Source organism: Argopecten irradians, chromosome 2 (assembly GCF_041381155.1).
Source record: "Argopecten irradians isolate NY chromosome 2, Ai_NY, whole genome shotgun sequence".
In the NCBI taxonomy this organism is placed as follows: domain Eukaryota; kingdom Metazoa; phylum Mollusca; class Bivalvia; order Pectinida; family Pectinidae; genus Argopecten; species Argopecten irradians.
The window spans coordinates 34,917,213-34,939,597 of record NC_091135.1 but is presented as its reverse complement, the minus strand read 5'-3'; the positions used below and the strand labels follow the sequence as shown (position 1 = coordinate 34,939,597).

The 22,385-nt window shown below is 33.9% G+C and overlaps 1 protein-coding gene and 1 pseudogene across 1 annotated transcript; one reads left to right on the top strand and one right to left on the bottom strand.

The window, feature by feature from the left end:
• The first annotated feature begins 2,319 nt into the window (after window positions 1-2,319).
• On the top strand, window positions 2,320-7,938 carry LOC138315279 (uncharacterized). The gene is made up of 2 exons (XM_069256167.1): window positions 2,320-2,551; window positions 6,424-7,938. The coding sequence occupies exon 2, from the start codon at window positions 6,429-6,431 to the stop codon at window positions 7,659-7,661; it is 1,233 nt and encodes a 410-aa protein (XP_069112268.1). The 5' UTR covers window positions 2,320-2,551; window positions 6,424-6,428; the 3' UTR covers window positions 7,662-7,938.
• A 2,639-nt stretch (window positions 7,939-10,577) lies between these two features.
• Window positions 10,578-21,934, bottom strand: LOC138315278 (uncharacterized; annotated as a pseudogene).
• Between the last annotated feature and the right edge of the window lie 451 nt (window positions 21,935-22,385).

The following is a 22,385-nucleotide window of genomic DNA, read 5'->3' as shown; positions in this document are numbered from 1 at the left end:
GTGAATGTCTGAATGTTGTGGGAGGCTGCAGTTTAATCGTGTTATATTGACAACGGGTAAACCAGTCGTCCCATGTAAGCAAGATCAGAGACTACTACTTTTAAGACTAATGGGGGAGCAGAATCTATCACTTTTAAAGTCTATGGTGTATCTTTGTCAGGGGACAGAAGCCAGCGTCTTCCTCACAGGGTCGAACGCTCAACTCAATGACTAAACTAAAGTAATGTCAATAACCGGATTTACCTGAGATTTGTACGGGGGGTGTCGTCGATGAAGCTGATGTAGAAAACGCTTGCTCCTCCGGAGCTCATGGTTCTATTGTATCTATGCAATATCAACATGTTTTGTACAACTTTATATATTGTTACCCTTGTCCTTGTTCATTAGACTTCAATCTATAAATCTGTTTCCTTGATTTAAACGGGATCAGAGAAAGTTTAAACGGGATCAGAAAAAGTTTTACTGGGATCAGAGAAAGTTTAAACGGGATCAGAAAAAGTTTTACTGGGATCAGAGACAAGTTTAAACGGGATCAGAGACAAGTTGCAACGGGATCAGAGACAATTTTAAACGGGATCAGAGTCAAGTTTAAAAGGGATCAGAGACAAGTTTAAACGGGATCAGAGACAAGTTTACACGGGATCAGAGATAAGTTTAAACGGGATCAGAGACAAGTTTACACGGGATCAGAGACAAGTATAAACGGGATCATAGACAAGTATAAACGGGATCAAAGATAAGTTTAGAAATATATGGTCCGTCTTCTGTTTTTGTTTCATTGTAACTTACTTATTTCTACTTCTTCTTATAGGCAACAGCATCCCTTCTTGTGCAATAAACCGTCAAGCAGCAACCTCTGATCACTCCAAGAATGAACGCAACAAAGATGTGGCGATAAGTTGGTTCATCTTTATGTATAAAGATACTCGATACATTTTATCATTATAATTATTATAATTCACTTCAAAGTTTCCAATAAAATCAGGTTTTCAAACACTTTGTTTTATTGAAGGTGCAGATCTAAGAATCGCTTTTGTTATACATATACATTGTAATATTCAACAGCCTGTTACCGATTCATAGAAACATTATGTCTGCTAAAAATACCGTGAGCGGTACGGAAAGGCCACATGGTGAACGCATGTTAACCAACGTATTGCGTCAATAGGTGTACATTCACATGGTGAACGCGTGTTAATCAACCTATTGCGTCATTTGGTGTACATTCACAACTGATATTAATATATAGAAGGTATACAAGGTGTAATATCAAAGGCCAAAACTTAACGCTGACCTCACGTTTCACACACGTATAATTGCTGCTAAACTCAATATATGATTATTTACCGTATTGACACTTAAGTACTAAAAGTTTAAGAGGTCAACGTGCACCATTTTTTATGTTAAAACATTCCAAAAATATAAACAATCATGCTAAAAATATGACAACCAACGCTTAATTATACTTGATATAAAGCCATGAACGTGATAGGACAGATTACATAATTATTCGATTAGACAAAATAAATATTCGTATCAACCAAGTTCCACTGTATATATATTTGATGTCAAGAAAGAAGACAAACTTAAACATAACCCCATTGAAAACATACCTATTAAAAATGCACAAAACACATAAAACAATTGCCAAAAACCAAAATACATACAGGAATTTAGTTTAATATGGCATGACTAACAATAAAAGTTTTAACGTTTCGAACAAAATTAATAAATATATCTTCTACAAATAAATACATTCTGTATATAGGATGATAAATATTATATGACTTTTAGATTACTATATTTATATGCTGATTTGTTATTCTCAAGGTTTCAAGGTTTTATTTATTCACTCCGAAACACAACAGTGTGTTACAAGAGGTCACATAACTGTAATACATACATGATACATGTCGTACAGTTATCAAAATATTATAGTTCTTTAAACAATGCACACGTGTACAGCTGAAAAAGATTTAACAAGAAGATTAAAATAAGGTCAGAAACATGACTTGATATAAGATTAATTTCTGATTAATTTACATAATTTTTTCTAGGAACTGCAATTTTTCATATAGGTTTTAGCATTAAATATATTGAACATTCCTTTCATTTTTTCTTGACTCGGTATGGTGGTTGTAATTTGGAATATTTATTTCTTAAAAACGACACTGATTCGTGATCGCATTAAAAAAATAATGAAATTCATCGCCAATATCTAATATATTTCTGCCATCGTGTTATTTTAGGTCGAGTTAACGTAAATCCGCGACTTGTCGACATAAATTATGTCGACAAGTCGAGTTATAACACGACTTGTCGACATAATTATCTCGTCGTGTCGTGTTAGCTTATCACGACCAGCTAATCAAAATATCATGGATCTCGACCTGAATTCCCCTTTTTGCCCAAGTCTGCCACCCAGTTACTTTGGTCGAGTTGTGTTATAAATAGACACGGGCTTTTCGGAACTTCTCATGTCTTAGGCCTGTGCAATGCGCAACCTACATAATATACTGGCGGCGGGCGGCGACGCAGGTCAAACAAACACGTAAGTACAAACCGCATATAGTCTATGATTTAAATTTTAGTTTAAGTAGCACCACGAAGCTTTCCCCTATGTATTGGGACGACTTATTGTGTAAACAATCAAAGAAGCAAAGAGTTTTCTTTGAAAGCTTTTATTTATCTCAAGACTCAGAATCCACAGCCTTGCACAGGGATCCGAGAATTGTTGAAATCTCGTTCCTATAGGCCTATAAGATATCTTATATAGCAACATGATCTCAATTATATAAGATATCTTATATATTATATAAGATATCTTATATAGATAACTTAAATGAAATATCTTATATACGATATAAGATACCTTATATAGGATTAATTAAAAAAATATATATAAGATATCTCATATATCGTATAAGAAATCTCATATATTATATGAGATATCTTATATATTATATGAGATATCTCATAGATATCTTATATATCGCAATCCAGATATCTTATATATATGCATTGAAATTAAGGATCAACATTGCTCTTTGAATAAATGTCATGTTGGCTTCCCATAAGTATCAACTGTAACCGATTCTCAAAGTCCTGCATCAGAATCAAGGAATTCCTGACAGAAACATATTTACAGTTGAGTATATAAGCTATTTAACCTTTACACTAGTCTACATATAGTTTAGCCTCATCTAGATTATATTTGACCTTGCAAAAAGATACCACATACTAGAGTGTTGAGAATTACTTTAAGAAGCTACCTACTTTTTGATACTGCAGATTCTAAAATCAATGAAATGAATACTGTAATTATCTAAAGAAAGTGAATGATTATTTTATAAGTATAAATTATATATGTCCTTGAGAAAGTTAGCAAAAATAAATTTAATCAATAATTAAATAAATAAGCCATATTTTCAAACTTTTCTCTTTGTTCATAAAGTTTTATTATCAGGCTGATTTAATTAATTTAACTTTAATTAATGATTAAGGATGTATTCTTCTGTGGTTTCAGTCCCGTTGAAGTTTCGTTTCCACATAGATCAAAAACGTTATGAGATTTTCAAATACGATTTATCAATATCTGTAGCATTTGGTCTGTAGCAAATTTTGTGAAAAAATTACATTTCCATTTTTAGTAGATTTTTTTACACAGCGATTTTAAGAAATGGCCCATTTGGCGGCCATTTTGAAATTGTGTCTTTTTTGGCTTTGAGTAGAGCCACCGTTTTCCCATTTTTTGCTTAAATTGTTTTTACTTAAATCATCACCGCGTCAACATTTTCAGCTGTATCGAGTTAATTTTTGCTGTAAATCTTCACTGGGTTCATTTTAATTAAAATATTGAACATTAATGTGTGAAATGATACACTTTTGTCACTTTATTTCTACATTTAATGGTAATTTGAGCACTTTTATTTTTTAGTCAAAAATATTGAAAAATAACAAATATTTAAATGGGGCAAAAAAGTAAGCACACGGACCCCCCATTTTTCTGCCTGATTTAGAAAGAACAACCCTTTCCCTATTGATATGCAAACTATTGAGAAAAGTTTAATACCATAACTTTTTCCATAAAGGGTTAAATTTGACAAAAATGGCTGAAAATGGTGCATTTTGGAGCTCAAAATTAAGGGGTAGGGGTAGCAAATGTTGTTATTTTGAGAAAAAATATGACTCTTATTAATCATAACTGGTATATTTTCATTGAAGACTACTTGAAAATAAATTCTACAAACATCCATACATATCAAACACCTCATTAGGGAATTATGGCTTTAAATTCTAGTGTATGTAGTCAAAACGGCTAAATTCCTATAAAATCCACTATTTTGTCATTTTGGTATCTTTGAGTGACAATAGCTCAAAAACGAGCACACGGACATATGTTTTTTCTTTCATTTTCTTTCATGGTATGAACTCCTATTTCCAAAAATCTATATGAGAAAAAAGTTTAATACAAGAAAATTTTGACTTCTCAAAGGAGTACATCCTTAATATATATTTATTTAGCAAAATGTTGGACACAACAAGGAGCTTGACGTCCTGTCAATATTATATACCGGTAGTATAAATATATAAAAAATATGTATGTAGGGACTGGATATAAATTTAACCATAATACATATAATTTAATAAACACCTTTTCATCTCCTAAACAAGACACAAAACATTGTGTATACATTATCTTCATTTTGAGAAAAAAAATATAACAATCATTTTCAATTGAAAGAATAATCTCACTTTGATAACAAATAGGTTTGTTATTACTATTATTATTTGAAATATGAGACATGAGGTCAAGTAGACTGGTAGACTTTACTGTACTAATCAGATTATACAGGTACAGAGGCTGTCACAGCATGCTATCAATTGTATTGAATGTTATACTGGCATGGACTCATTGGGTTAAAGAAAATAAGTATACCTTACCTGTGATGCCTGACTGATCATCATCTCAGATAAGGTGTCACCATATATATATATAGTTGGTGGGGTGGGGAAAGAGGGAGAAGGGAGAAAAGAGCCCTAGGCTAGGCCTGGTGGCCATGACAAAAGATCTAGACCTGTATGCCTAGATTTTACAGTACATGTACATAAGCCATTTATGCAGGAATATCTGTATTCCCATGCAGTATATCAGTATGTGACAGACCTTTGTACCAGTTCAATTTTGTATGTATCCAACTACATGTACATAATATACATACATGTAATAATGGAATGAAGTACATATACCATAATCTAAATTTACTCTTTGAAAATAAAATTAACAATTAATCAATCTGTTTAAGATAAAAATAGTACATTTGGCGTGTGTTAAAGTGTATTTTACACTAAAATAAATCTATGATTAAAATGTCTCTTGACAATGTGCGTCATCACTAAAGCGTATCTTTTGAAATTTGCACACAACTTTTGCTTTATTTCAATATAAACCTAATGTTTATATAATTTATGTTGCACAAACTGACAATACAACGAATAAATCAAAATTAAAATACCAATATCAATCAAAATATTTTTCAAACATGATGTCATACATGTGTAGAAATATACATTTAAACAGGGATCAAGTCTCTGGTTTAAATATCAATAAAATGGTCGTCAACATTTATTTTTAAAGCATAACTTAGTTTGTTCATATAAAGATGATAAATGCTAATCACGTTTAATGATCTTTATTGTCGAAATTTTAGTTGCCATGGTAACCTGGTCACTATATGCAGGTTAATTTTGTCTGAACAACTTCTCTTACACTTCTGGGTCATTTTCAATGAAACTTGGCAATAGTATTGAGGACCATGTCAGGATGTGCATGCAGGTTTCTGTTTGTCGAAATTTTGGTTGCCATGGTAACCAGGTCACTATAAACAGGTTTCAAAATTTGTCTCAACAACTCCACCTAAACTACTAGATCAATTTCAATGAAACTTGACAGTATTGTTTGGGATTATGTTGGGATAGGCATGCAGGTTTCCGTTAGTCAAAATTTTAGTTGCCATAATTTGTCCGGCCAACTTGCAATTTTCCTGTGACCATGATTTTTTTTCAAGAACAAGCCTGCAGACACTTAAGAAGAGGAAGCGTTAGTATTAGTCAGCCATCCTCTTACAGTTCTAGTTCAATTTTATTAGAGCAAGGGTTTATAAGTCACTGATAAATCCTTGATTAAAGTAATTATATCAATTTTAATTAGATTGGCTAATCAGTATACTGTAAGCATTACCATGATCATAGCACATAGATACTATACATATAATAAAAGTCTAAGCCTATACTCTATGTATACAAAATGTAGATGGTGCCTATTATAATCAGAAATACATCACTGGTATGTAACATTGTCTACTCTTTTTGATGTGTTAAAAAGTATATCTCTTTGAATAAATCTTTCATTTTTTTTTGCAGGAAAGATGAATGGAACTCAGTATGTAGGTGCTCATTCCTTTGATAACCTGGTGGTTAATGATGGTGCCATTTTGAATAGGGATGACTTGATAGCAATATACTATCACTCTGGCTATACAATAAAGGAAATTATTGGATTTATGGCTGTTCGTCATGCCACAGCAGTTAGTGAAAGACAGGTCCATCGGATACTTAGGAGGATGAACTTACACAGACGAAATAATGAATCATCATTAGAAGACATAGTTAGAGTAATACTACAAGAGTTGTCCAATACTGGACAGAATATTGGTTATAGGGCAATGAGGAGACGCTTATTAACTGATCATGACATCAACGCTTCATCAGAAACAGTAAGACTTGCTCTATCAGTACTGGATGCTGAAGGTGTTCGTGCCCGCAGTCGTCATGTTTTTCGGCGCCGTCACTATCTCAACAAAGGACCAAACTTTGCTATCCACATTGATGGCTGGGATAAACTGAAACCTTATGGAATTTCCATTCATGCAGCTGTTGATGGATTTTCAAGACGAGTGGTCTGGCTAAAGGCATGCAGTTCAAACAAAAAACCGGAATATATTGCACATTTTTACATGGATTATGTCCGCAAGATAAATGGCGTTCCCTTTATTGTTTATGCCGACAAAGGAACAGAGAACTCAATTGTACGTGATCTGCAGTACGCCCTTCGTTGGAACCACACTGATCCCTTTCAAGGTCTCTCCAGTTTTATGTATGGCTCTTCTCTCAGAAATACACGAATTGAAAGGTTCTGGAGAAATCTTCGTTCAATGTGTGGCCAATCATGGATGGATTTGTTCAAATCTATGACAGAGTATGGTATTTTGGACACAACTGATGAAGTTCACCTTCAATGTGTTCGATATTGTTTCTTACAGCTTGTTAGCAAGGATTTGGAAGATGTAGTGCGTCACTGGAATGAGCATAGAATCAGACCAAGTAGAAATGCAGATGGACCATTTGGAAAGCCAGATGTTCTCTACTACCAACCAGAAGTATTTGCTACGAAAGATTACAAAATGGCGCTACCAGGAAATATTGATGGCATCGTACAAGAGTATTGCCACACTCCAACAGCAAATGGTGTCTGTGATGAATTTCAGGTTGTGGCCAATCAGGGGATTCAAAGACATGGATTGCACTATCCTCCAAGGTCAAGGAATGAAGCACTAGAACTTTTCTGCAACATAATTCTTTTTGTTGATGAAATTGAGTGAAACACATTCCAGATTATACATTTATTGTCCAAATTCTCACAGGAATCCATTCTAAATGACCATGATAATTTTTAAGAATTAAGAGAGAGAGAAAAAAAGAATGTATTTAAATTTATCATAAACAAGATTTAAACGAGAAAGCCACATTGGACCTATGCATGAATGTATAATAATAGCAAGTGCTGTTAAAAAAAATGTCGAAAACTAATCAAGCTGTATTTAACAGATGATTTTTTATAATCTTACAAAAAGGATAGTAAATTTAGTTTTGATCATTTGATAATTGTTGTGTACTTTATAGGTCATCTGACACAAAGGGCCAGGAAGACCTTTATATATACTCATTAGGCTTCATCCTTCATTGTGTACAGTCGGCTGTGTGTTGTCTGCCTATGTGCCGTCCAACGTCTGTAAACATTTCATTAAAACAACTTCTAAATACTGAAAGGCACTGGGTACTGACGGATATTAGGTTTGCAGCTTGCTGGGATAAAAGGCTACCAAGTTTATTTAAATGAATGACCTTGATCTTTCTTCAAAGTCACGTGGGATCAAATAGACAGAACATTATAAACAACTTTTTGTCAATAACCAGAAGACTTTAAAATACCTTTTGTATTGGGACATCTTTTTATAGTTATTGACAATTGACAAAAAGCTGTTCAAAGATTTCACCTTACGTTATGTATAAATTAAGTCAAGATCATTCATTTGAACGAGCTTGGTATAGCCCATCATCTCAGCAAGCTAGAAACATTATATTTGGCCTGTAGCATATGCTGGAAATAAGGGGGAAATGGTGAAAAAATGACTTGAATGACTTCGAGTTATATTTACAATGGCCTGATATGGTATTCATTCCTTTAAGAACTTTTATGAACCCGATGAAAAGGCCTGCAGGTATATTACAGCATTATCTAGTTGTAGTACTTCTCAAAAAGATATTGTACATGCATACTACGGTAATATGCCTTTGTTGTCAAATAAAGATGGGTCATGGTCAGGCATCTCAATTTAAAGTTCTTTAATGTTCTTCAAATCCAAGCCAAAACTAACAGGTATTACCAGAGACCACGTGGAACATATAAATATCAATTTTGTTGAAGAACAAGAGGCCCAGAGGGCCTGTATCGCTCACCTGGTTTGTAATGCCAATTAATGTTCTGAATACATATTCATTGTTTACCTCTAATTCTCCTATTGGGTCGATCTACCCTCCCACTCTTTCTGCTTCAGGGGTTCAAAGCCAAAATTTATACTAACTCTGTTCCCCTTCCCCCAAGGATGTTTCTGGCCAAATTTGGTTACATTCCATGCAGAACTCAGTATGACTAGTAGCGATCTAAAGGAAATGTTGACAGACAACGAATGGACGGACGACGGACGAAGCACCATGACATAAAAACTTACTAAAATGGCCAATATTGACAAAATTTCACATTTTTATTGCAATAGTCTTTTGTCCGTCGTCGTCCGTTGTGCGTCGTTCGTGAACGTTTCCTTGTGAACGCGATAACTTGAGTGAATGTAAACCGAGCTTAATGAAACTTTTTGTGTAGACTAACATTGGAAAGATCTCGAACGAGTTCGAAAATCAGCTTGATTCAACTGTAATTTACGGTGTTATTGCCCTTTGCACTAATAATTAAAATTGGACCTTGTGAACGTGATAACTTTAGTAAATATAAACTGAGCTTAATGAAACTTTGTATGTAGATTAACATTGGATAGATCTTGGACAAGTTCGAAACTTACGGAGTTGTTGTCCTTTGCAATAATAATTATTGAACCTTGTTGACACGATAACTTGAGTAAATATGAACCGAACTGAATGATGTATGTGAACTAACATTAGAAATATCTCAGACGAGTCCGAAAATCAGCTTGATTCGACAATAATTGACGGAGTTATTGCCCTTTGCACTAATAATTATTATTGGACCTTGTGAATACGGTAACTTGAATAAATATGCACACAGCTTCACGAAACTTTGTATTTACACTAAAATTGGAAGATCTCGGATAAGTTTGAAAATTGATTAGATTGTAACTTACAAGTTATTGCCCTTTGCAATTATAATTATTGAATCTTGTGAAAATGATAACTTGAGTAAAAATGTACCAAGCTTAATGAAACTGTGTGTAGACTAACATTGGAAAGATTTCGGACAAGTTAAAAATTAAGCTTGATTCACAACTCCAAATTATTTACAGAGTTATTGCCCTTTGCAATAATAATTATTGAACCTTGTGAACATGGTAATGTTAGTAAATATGCACCAAGCTTAATGAAACTTTGTATGTAGACCTATTAGATGTATGTTCCTATTTCGCAAACAAAAGACATCAGTTGGCTAGTAAATTAATACGTAACTAATTTGTATTAAATATCAGGTGACCGTTAAGGCCAATGGGCCTCTTGTTCATAATTAATGTATTTTAGGATGACCGGTAACCATAGAAACTTTAGCTACAGCTGCAATGATACAAAACTGACATGCCAATTATATCATTACTTGAATTCAACAATTTAAGTTTTAAATATAATTGATTTGAAATTTTGACTTGTTTGGGGAGCCAAAAAGTGCAAAAAAAGGCAAGCATTTTCCTATGTGAAAAGGTTTTATTGAACATAATGAGCATTTACTTAAAGTTATTCAGTGCAAATGGTAACAACTGTGATGTTTAAAGCTGCAAACCTTATTTACAAAGGGTAAGTACCCTGGGAGTGATACTAATTTCAATTTTAAAACTCCTGTGAAATTTGGAATTATGGAAACCAACATCTAGCCAGACAGACGGACAGACAACAACAAACACTATAGTCCGGATATAATTACGAGGTTTCATCGCCAAGGGACTAACAAGCAAACGTTAACCAGGTCAGTTGACTTAAAATACAAGCTAAACTCTGAATAATAGCCAATATCAAAATTTAATTAAATCCAAAATGAGATAAAGATACATGTAGTACATATCATAAAATCAAATTATTTAACAAAAATGTAATGATTATTATGCCTTTGTGTGTTATAAAAAAGACATAACAAAAAAGTAATAACAAACTTCAATTTCCAAATCCAATATGACTGCCGGTCAACAATCTTGTTGTTGGATTGGTCCAAATACTCAATATGCTTAACATGGGCTTAAAGGGAACTTAATATGAAAAGTCATCCCTTCAGTACTTTCTGAGAGACAGTGGTAACAGACTTTAACTACATGTATCTAAATCCAAGATGGCTGTCTGTAAGCCATCAAAATCTTCTTCCAAAAATGCAGTTTGCACAACTAAAGCCCAAAGTGGGCCTATACCTATGAAACTTGAGACCCCTTCATTCTTTTCTGTGAAATAAAGACAATAATTATTTAGGAATAGATGGACAAATGGAAGGACAGACTATGGAGGAAAGACGATTTGAAAAGCCCACCTTCTGATTAGAGTAGTATAGCTATAGGCTTGATACAGTATTAGTACATAGCATCTTAAACATGTATTCGTAAAATGTTCAAGTAATGGAAACATAACAAGCTAAATTGATGAAATTAAATCTCCTGAAGTGTGTCCAATAGAATCATACCAACTTTTTTGAAATTAAGGATTCAGGTCAAATGATAGACAATAGTAACATAGTTTTTGTATTGTTATACACTATATCATCTTACCCCCACCCTCCGTTTCCAACATGGGACTAATTATATACTTTTTTGATAATTAAACACTGCTTAGATAATGCTTAATACTGTGTTACCTACACAAGTATAGTCACTGCAGCATGCACTGATTAAGAAATAAAGAGGAGTATTTCTCAACAAAATAACATAAAAGAAAGGTACTAGTTTTATAGCACAATAATGAAATAGAAAAATTGAGATGAATGGTTATACAAGTAATGTATTATATGTGTACATTGTATATTGCATACGCTGCTTAGCATATTTTATACTTGCAAATAAAAAATATTATCATATTTCAAAAACTAATTAGGGCTGTTCCAGTAAAACATATATGTCTGGAGTGAAGGCACTTTAATAATTATGGCAGCAATTTACACACAATGGCTATGATTATGATACACAGTGGTGTTCCAAATTAAATTCTGCATTTGACCCCATATTAAAGATATCTAATATACAAAATCAAAATTTAAAAATTTAGTTACTCTAAAACAAGGAAATACTCGACAGCCATTCTGAAGAGGAGAAAAGATGCGACTTGTGAAATAAGTAGGCTAGCTTGTCTTCTTAATCATCAAACTGCAAAGGTTTCTACTAAAATTCATGGAGTGATGACTTAAGAAGTTTTTGATTTTACCTTTTTATCTATGTCCCTAACATTCTGTGTCAGCAGCTTTGACCTAGACAACATTTCAATTTATATGTGGAATTAACTTTTTGCTTTGCTGTGTAGAAAAAAGTTGTAGCTTCTAGCTAGGCAATAAACTAGTAACTGAGTATTAATTGTGTCACAAAGAAGTTAATTTAGCAGTGAACTGGACTAGTTGAGAATTGCATGTTTGATTAATTTATTGTAAACTCTGTACATATAGATACAATGTACTTATAATTTTGATCAGAAATGCTTAACAAGAGGAAATATGTTCATTGAATCAAATTTCAAAGACTTCAGAATCTATAGCCCACAAAAAAAGTGAAGACAACAAGATACATGATAAAATGTACATTTTTTGTTCTTAAAAAAAAAAGAAAATTAAAAGAATGAAGGTGGAGCAGCAATTTACAACATTCAACTGCATCAAAAGTCTTACACTTGTAACTGTAAGGTCTTATGCACACTTTTTAGAACCATATGAAAAACATATGAATATTATTTGCATATCTCTCCAGCTACAGAAAAATGTATTTGTTTTATGCTTATATTAAGGGGATATAGCGATACCTAACAGACCCAGGGACTAAAATGGTCACCTGAATCGTGTAATGTTTCTGAAAGCAATATCTTGGGATATAGCTAAATTTAGAAATGATTTTTGAAATTGTGAGAGATAGTGAAGTTTTTTCTTTATGTTTTATTAGACTTTAATTGGAAAAGAACATTTTTTAAAAACCTATTTGATCTTCAATTTCGGTTTAGCCCAGTCATCAGCTAATAGAGGTCCAACAGTGCAAAACACAAAAGTAAAATGTAAACCTTCTTGTTTATGACTAGTGATTATGTATATTTACAAACTGTAAAGCCAAAAAGTTGTGTCTTCCAACTATATCTAATATAAAGCAGCAATATTGACCTCCTATTTAGGAGGAAATGGTAACACATATACATAATTTTGATCAACTATCTAAATACCCTTAAAATCACGAGCAGTATGAGATTCCAAATAACTTTGACTTAGATTAAGTTTTGAAATATCTGTCACTTTAATTTTTGGCCCTGTTCATCCATCCACATTAATTTGTGCCAACTTTGGGTGATTCCCAATTGGAAACTGAAAATGATATTCTCCAAAGTTTAATTTCCTTAATTACTTAACTCGTTCACTGTTGAAGACACATTTAGGCTCTTCTTAATCCATTAAGAAATTTCAGGCAGGAATGAGTTAAACTACATACAATTAACTTCCCCTCCAAAAGGAAAATGCAAAGTCCTCCCCCTCAAATCCATAGTTGAGTCTCTGGTGATTTTTTATTTTCTTGACCATGGCAGCATTAAAGGTCACTGAGCATAATTTCAAAAGTAATTTTTCTTTTTTCAAATTTTGAAGAAGTGGATATAATGTGGTGATATGTTTTTCACAAAAGATATAAATTGAGGTGTTACTACGTATATTGAACTTGGCTTAAATCTATTCTTAATGACATCCATGTTAAACACTTAAACTTCACTTGCGTAATACTTAAGTTGAACTGGAAATACTTTGTGCATCCATGCATAAACAAAGCTGCATCAATGTATACTCATGCATATCTATCAGCTAATTTAGATCTGAAAGACATAATGATGATGGCACATCTAATCCTTCAAACTTCCTGTAGAGAAACAGATTAAAATATTCATTGTCAGAGAACAATCAATAAAAAGCAGGTTTCAGATCCAAATTTGTAGGCAATATTCTTCTTGTTTTCATGGATGATGGAACAGTTTCTCAATGGGTGAATGCTTGGTCGATTAACAATGAAGAACAATACCATTATGATCCAATCTTGGGGGGACCTTCATTTAGTAGTATAATTTGGATATTGTTGTAAATGGATTTCTACAAATATGGCATTTTTTATCTCTTTCATCAAGTTCTATTGCACACACATAGCATATGATGTGTGACCGCAGCTCAAGAATGAATCACAGTATCTGTCGGCACAAATTTGGTAGGTTGGAATCTTTGGCATATTCACAATCTGAAAAATGAATGACAAATTCATGATTATTGTGTACATATTACTATGCAAACCTCTATAATGAATCATTTATTTTCTTTGGGCAAAATTTTCGTGGATTATAAACTTTTACAATTTCATTGGCACTTAAATTCGTGGAGAAGACCTTACAGTACATTAAAGTCAAAATTATAGTTGGCACTGTCACCTATATATATATATATATATTTTTTGTACATATAGGTAGAAAAATAAATATAGTATATATCCTTGTGATGGAATTACAAGAGATCCCAGAGGGATCTTGCATTGGCGCCCACCAAAGAATGATCTATGTCTGAAAATGGAAAGAGGGATATTTTCTCTGCTTTTCAAATTTTAACTGCATACTACATATGCAATTTGGGACAGATCTTTTCAGTACTTTCTGAAATATATAGCAGTAACAAACTTTAAATATTAAAATCCAAGATGGCGTCCGGTCGGCCATCTTGTTGACCGATTGGTCCCAAAATGCAATATGCACAACAAATGTCCTAGGGGAACCTACAAATGAAATTTGAGACAGATACCTTAATTCAGTACTTTCTGAGAAATAGTGGTAACAAACTTTAACTATCAAAATCCAAGATGGCTGACTGGCGGCCAACTTGTTGACCAATCGGTCTTAAAATGCAATATGCACAACTAGGGCTCTAGGGGAACCTATCTATAAAATTTGAAAAAGATTCCTTCAGTACTTTTTGAGAAATAGCGATAACAAGAATTGTTAACGGACAGACGGAAAGACGGACGGACCACGGACCACTTACGAAAGGCGATTTGAATAGCCCACCATCATCAGATTGGGTGCTAAAAATATTAAAAAACAAAAATTAATCGGGTCAGCCGAGACCAATTGTATACTAAAGGTATATTAAAATGTTATCTCAGGATAATAATTATAACCTAGTTTGATTCATTTCCTATGGAAATTGAGCAAATAATGCTAAGCTGCATAGAGTATTTGATTCCAAAGATTGTTTGAACATTTTGTCATTTTGGCCCCTTTTGACCCTGCCCCTCAGACCCATGGGTCCGGCCTGGACATTTTTACTATGATTTTAAAATGCCATCTCTAGCAAATAATTTTAATTAAGTTTGAATCATTTTGTATGGAAATTGAATAAATAATGCTCAAAAATGCTCAATACGATATGAACAAGAGTAAATTTGACCCCCTCCCCAGTGAAAAATCTGATACCCCAGGGCTATGAAATTCACCATTTTGGTAAAGGGCCTTAAAACACCTCTATCTATAAAGAGTATTTGATTCTAGCACATCTGTGAATAAACAAATAATTTCAGTTAATTATATCCTTTTTTGCCCCTCCCGCAACCCCCTGGGGCGTAGGGCACACATAATTCTTAATTTTGATTGGCCTTATGCCTAAGAAGATTTGTGCAAAATTTCATTGAATTTTCTTCAGAGGTTTTTGAGAAGTAAAAAATGTAAATTGTTTACCGACACACGAGACAAATCGCACGACGACGGACAAAAGGCGATCAGAATAGGTTACTTGAGACTTTGTTTCAGGTGACCCAAAATTGCATATTTGGGTACTATGTATTATCACCATAATAAGATAGTTTTAAGGTGAAAATTACTCGTAATTACATGTGCTATCAAAAGCAGACATAGTGTGACAGACTAATAATATAAACTTATAATTACCACTGGTGAACTATGTGGTGAAACATAGGAATGATCTGTATCACAAACAGTGACATCCATTTCGCCAGCAGTAGCATCTGTACCAGCAGTAGCGTTTTTAGCATCTGTACCAGCAGTAGCGTTTGTAGCATCTGTACCAGCAGTAGCGTTTGTAGCATCTGTACCAGCAGTAGCGTTTGTAGCATCTGTACCAGCAGTAGCGTTTGTAGCATCTGTACCAGTAGTAGCATTTGTAGCATCTGTACCAGCAGTAGCGTTTGTAGCATCTGTACCAGCAGTAGCGTTTGTAGCATCTGTACCAGCAGTAGCGTTTGTAGCATCTGTACCAGTAGTAGCATTTGTAGCATCTGTACCAGCAGTAGCGTTTGTAGCATTTGTACCAACAGTAGCATTTGTAGCATTAGTGACAGCTATACCAGCATTGACATTAATATCCCATACATCCACAGGAATCTCTAGATCATCCATGTTTACATGTAACAAATCTGGTAGTTCAGGTGATGATGGTACACTTATCAAGCTTACATTGGGACTTGGGACATTAAGGTCTAGGTCTGGGAGCTCCCAGTCCTCCTCCTCCTCCTGAAAGAAACAAAAGAGTCCAAATCTAAAGAAATTATCATCTCAATGAATCTATCCAGTATGTTATGTTGTGATTACATGTATATAACAAGAATCCCATAGGGGTTGTATTGCTCACCTGCACCAGGTAATACGAAATATCATCAATATTAAGAACTTATTTACATCCATAATTATGATTTGAAACAAAGTTGCATAAGTTGCCTTTTGTAGATTATTCATGACTTAGTTTTTGAAAGAACCTTATGGTTTACTGATATATCAGAAATGCCAAAGACTTCTTTTGAATTATATCAAAATGCTAATTGTTGCTTGTTATTTTAAACATCAAAGACGCAGACAACTTGCGTCAGAGAAATCCCTGCTGGTTTATCAGCCATATTGTTTCCTGATCATTCATAAAAAGCACTTTGCAAACCTTTGATGACCAAGATGATATTTGAGAATGTTTGAGAAATATCTATTTGCAATTTTTGGGCAAGAGCAGTAAAATCAAGATATCACAGAGGGATCTTGGCACCCACCATCAAATTATCTATGTTGGTCAAAGCAAAGAGGGAACTTCTCTTCATTTCCTTCTTTCCCTTCACTGTCAAAATCCAAGATGGTCATATGTCAGCAATCTTGTCTTAAGACAGATCCCTTTGACAATTTCTGAGCAATAGCAGTACTCTTCAACTATCAAAATCCTAAATGAATGAATGTATGTTGGATATCCCACTCAAATCAGTCCCAAAATACAATATGCACCACGAAATACCCAGGGGAACGTATACATGAAGTTAGTTCCCTTTAGCATTTTCTGAGAATTGGCATCAACATAATTGTTTACGAATAGAAGGAATGGCATCAGTTGAATAGAAAAAGAATTAAATGCAGTTTTTCAAGATGCGGACTTTGGCTCCCATCTTGGATTTGAGAAGTAGTCCAAAATGTATTTTCAAGATGGCAGCCATCTTGCCTTTTAATATTTAAAGTTTGTTACATCTATTTATCAGAAAGGATTGAAGGTTGCCCACATCTTGGATTTCAGATCAACCAAAAATATAGCACTTCTTCAGGACCAAGTCAGGATAATTTCAGGTAAGTTTCAGCTAAATTGCACTGGTATAACTTATGAAGTTCAAAATGTGTTTTCAATATGGCGGTCATAGTGGCCATTTTGGTTTTCAGATTGACCAGGTAAGTAGCAACACTTGGTCATGACCATGTCAGATAATTTCTGGCAAGTTTCAGCTATATCGCAAATGTGTAACTTTAGAAGATGTTCAAAATGTGTTTTCAAGATGGCAGCTGTGGTGGCCATCTTGAATTTCTTACTGGGCAACTCGAAAAATAACAACGCTTGGTCAAGATCATGTCAGAATCATTTCAGGCAACTTTCAGCCAAATTGCATTTGCAAAACTTGAGAAGAAGTTCAAAATGTGTTTTTAAGATGGCAGCTGTGGTGGCCATCTTGGATTTCTTACTAACCTAAAAATAACAAATACACATGACTTGGTTGGGATAATGTCAGGTTCATTTTAAGTGAATTTCAGCTTAATCCCACTGGTCTTACTTCATAAGTTTACAGACGACGGATGGCGCATATGACGATTTTCACTGAGTCATGTGAATTTGTTTTAGACATTTGAAATGCATGAATTTACTTGTGAACCAAAAAAAGATTCATAATTAACAGTTACAAACTCACCTTTGGCTTTGACATAAGGTAGAGTCTTGGCTTGGTTGTTAGACAATTCAGCCTTACGTAGTCCTTTAGTAGAAACATGGCTGAAGGTATCAGGTTTTGTTTAAAATCACCCAAGCAATGGGAAAAACTCCCCCACGTGCCTTTCTTGGAAGTACCTATAAAGCAGAAGAATTTTTTTATAGCCAAACAATAAATATATATTGATGGAATCTTATTTATAGCTTATATATAGATGGAAAATTCTTGTGTTGATTATTCAATAATCACATCATAAACAATACCTGGCCCAATGCCTTGCTGAACCCAAAAAGCTTTACAGATTTACAGTAACCTTAACCTTGACTTATCAGTTGCACAGCAATACAACCCCAAATCCTTCGTGCTGAAAGCTGTGAAGAGAACATCAATCAAGAAGTATTGCGTAAAGAAGCATAAACCTAAATAATTTAGTAGTTTAATATCTCGAAATGTGATATTTCATACAGATCTACATGTATGATGTAACAGGAATTTTGGTAGAGGACTACAGCCCAAACAAGGAACATAACAGTTAACTCTTCCATATATAACAAACACACATTTTTGATGTGTGGATATCTATGCTAGCAAATCTTATTGAAATAATTTCACCTTCTATAGGAGTACATTTACTTCACTCCGTTGTATAATTGGTTAAATAAAGAGGCATATCAAAGACAGGTTACTCGCAATCCAATAACAATTCATTTATCAATAAGTTTGTTTTTTAACAAGTGAAAAAGCTTAGTTACCTATCTTCCCAAAACTCAATTCCACTGTGTATTATATGTACCATATATTTCATAACTAACGTTACATAACATTTCATTCAAATCAATCCTTTTTCAGTTTGTCACCGTGAAACCAAACTTCAACTAAAAAAATCCATTTACCTAGATATTTTGATCTTACCATTTGGAAAAAACAATTCTTTAGCTTTTTCCATTATGCTGTTGTAATCAGCAGTGAGGGGGAAATCTACTGTTCTGGTCCCACCTCCTGACATTGCCCGAACTTGGGTGTATCTATTGTTATGAAATGCCATCCATCCAATGTTTATCTTACACGTTCTCTCTTTTGCTTGTGAAATAGTGGTTCTACTCTGTAAATAAAACAAGAGACTCATAGGCCTTAACAGTCACCTGAGTTCGGTTACAGAATTTAAGAAAGTGTAAACGCTATATTGGACCCTTGCACCCATCCGGCTCTTGAAGTTGGTTAGGACTATATGTGAGCAAATCTTTTTATATAGTGCCAAAATGGCCACAAATTGTATTTTTTTTTCTTTCACATATATGCAATAATGCAAATTTAAAGAAGATTTTCAAAATTTCAGTCATTTTGACCCCGTCTAGCCCCATCCCTTAGGCCCCTTGGTGTCAGACAAGACAAATAAGGATATTAATGGTATATTAAAATGCTATCTCTGGGTTATGATTATAACCATGTTTGAATCAATTCCTATGAAAATTGAGCAAATAATGCTCAACAAGTCAGGCCCAGAGGGCCTGTATTGCTCACCTGGTTTTTGGTTCATAATTCCATGCATAACTTTAAGACTAATAGCGATTTAAAGGATTTACCTCTATTTCCCTATTGGGACCCACCCCACCTGCTCCCGGGGGATCACAGCCAAACATTATACAAACTCTATTCCCCTTCCCCCAAGGATGTTTCTGGCCAAATTTGGTTACAATTCATGCAGAACTTTATGACTATTAGCGATTTAAAAGAGTTTATCTCTGTTTTCCCTATTGGGCCCACCCCTCCTGCCCCTCAGGGGTCAGAGCCAAAATTTATACGAACTCGGATTCCCTTCCCCCAAGGATGTTTCTGACCAAATTTGGTTAAAAGCCTTGTAAAACTCTATCATAAATAAGTATGACTAGTAATGATTTAAAGGAAATGTTGACGGACGGACTGACGACGAAAGCCGCACCATGACATAATTGTGTGATAAAATGGTTGTGATATGACAATTTTGTTATTGCACCTTTATCAGATCTTGACCTGATATCAGCCCTTGGGCCTGCGGATCATGGTCTTGACCTGATAAAGGGCGTGTTATCAAAATTGTCATATAAACTCTGAATATTATACATGTATATAATGATTATTTTGAAAGAAATGATCAGATTTTGACTAAAATAATATATTTTTTACCACATTAGACATTACTGGACAGTTTTATGTCAAAGTAAGCAAGTGAAAATAGCATTTGATCATTATAATCCACGTGAAGAAGCAGTAGAACTAATAATAAGAATAAGAATGTACCCATGCAATTACCAGTTTTAACTAATGAATTTTTAATAGTTGGTTGTAAACATTACAATTTTATAACTGATTTAATAGAATGATTTATTGTGATTTTCAAACTATCTGACATCTAACTACCTGCGTATTCAGGCTCGTCCTTTTGTTTCGAATCTTCTTAACTAAATCCAATAGATTTTCATTTGAAGATGGACTGGTACAGGTAGCTGAAAAATAAGGAACATTTATATAAAAGGTATTATGCAATGATAGCTTTTGGATAATATTAGAAATATGCTGATTTTCTACTATTCTCATAGAATAATAATAACACAGAGTCAATATTCCATTTGTGAACTCAATCAATGCCCAAATGTTGAGTTCTTCAGGATGCAGGCTTGCTTTGGTCATTGTTCTTCTTGTAAATTAACATGCTAATCAGATACTCCTTTTGGCAAAATCACATATCCAATATAAAGAATATGGACTTTGATTCAGTCCATATAGTGTTATATTGCCTTGATGGATCTAAAATAATGACATTAAAGGGCATAGGAGGTTTTCTACTAGAGGGTATAACATCATTTGGACCTTAACAAATTGATAATCATTGACCCAAGAAAATAATTTTAACCAAAGACTTAGTCTGAATTCAATTATTGTAATAGGTTAATAAATGGAATGATTGTTTTATTATTTCTTTTAACTACCACATATGCTAACAGTGCATGCTTTAAAAGTTATATTGATCATCACTAGATATGCATCAAACAAGAGATCCCAGAGAGGTCTTGAATCCACAATCATTCCCAAAATACAATATGTACAAATAGGATCCATGGGGAGCCTGCATATAAAATTGCAGCTATATCCTTTCTGAGAAATAGCGGTAACATACTTCAAATGTTATCAAAATCCATGATGGCTGCCTGTCATCTTGTTGACAGATCAGTCCCAAAATACAATATACAGAAGTAAGGCCTACATATTAAGTTGCAGACAGATCCTTTCAGATCTTTCTGAGAAATAGCAGTAACAAAATTCAACTATCAAAATCAAAGATGGGGCCTGTCAGTCATCTTGTTGCCTGATCCGTCCCAAATTGCAATATGCACAACTAAGACCTTTGAGGAACTTACATAATATATTGAAGACAGATCCCTTCAGTACTTTCTGAAAATAGCGGTAACGAATTTCAACTATCAAAATTCAAGATGGCTGTCTGTCGGCCATCTTGAATTTTGATAGTTGAAAAACTAAGTTGCGCAATCTGCACACTTAAGGCCCTTAAAGCTTGGGGACCAATTGATACAGTCTATGAAATTTGAGACAGATTTGTTCAGAAATAGCGGTAAAAAACTTTGACTATCAAAATCCAAGATGGCTGCCTATCATAGATCTTGTTGACTGAATGGTCCCAAAATACAATCTTTAAATATTTTTATGTATAGTCTATTTGTATTAGTTCATGCTCAAATTGATTATTCTGTGACAACTTATAATGGTTGCTTTAGTGAAAACTCAAAATATCTCACCATTTGTTGAGGACGGCAAGTTCAAGCTTTCATTATTTACTAAATAATGCAACTGTGTCATCAATTTCACATCCATCACTGAGGACCACTGTCATGCTTTGATTGTCCATAATTTCAAACTTGGTCCTAACTACAGTAAAGAACCATATAGAAGATTGATATTTTAAAAATACACATGCATTAATGATTATAATAATATGTACTCATAAATAAATTTAATTATAGTAATTACAGTGTTGGTACTCATGCAACTACATATTATGTACTATAAGCCCTAGACTAACTCATTCCTCTTACATGTATGTGGGTTTTATCAAACAAGAGGCCCATGGGCCTTGGCGGTCACCTGAGTTCGGATTCAGAATGAAACAAAGACACAAAAACACTATATATTTGGCCAATCAGGACCTTGAAGTCAGTCAGTGGTTTTATAAATTTGACTTTTTAATCTATGAAGAGTATTTGGTTCCATTAAATCTATGAATTCAAAAGAAGATTTTTTTTAATTCTTAGTCATTTTGACCGCGTTTGGCCCTGCCCCACTGGTCCCTGGGGGTCAACAAGGACATATATGGATATGTTAAAATGC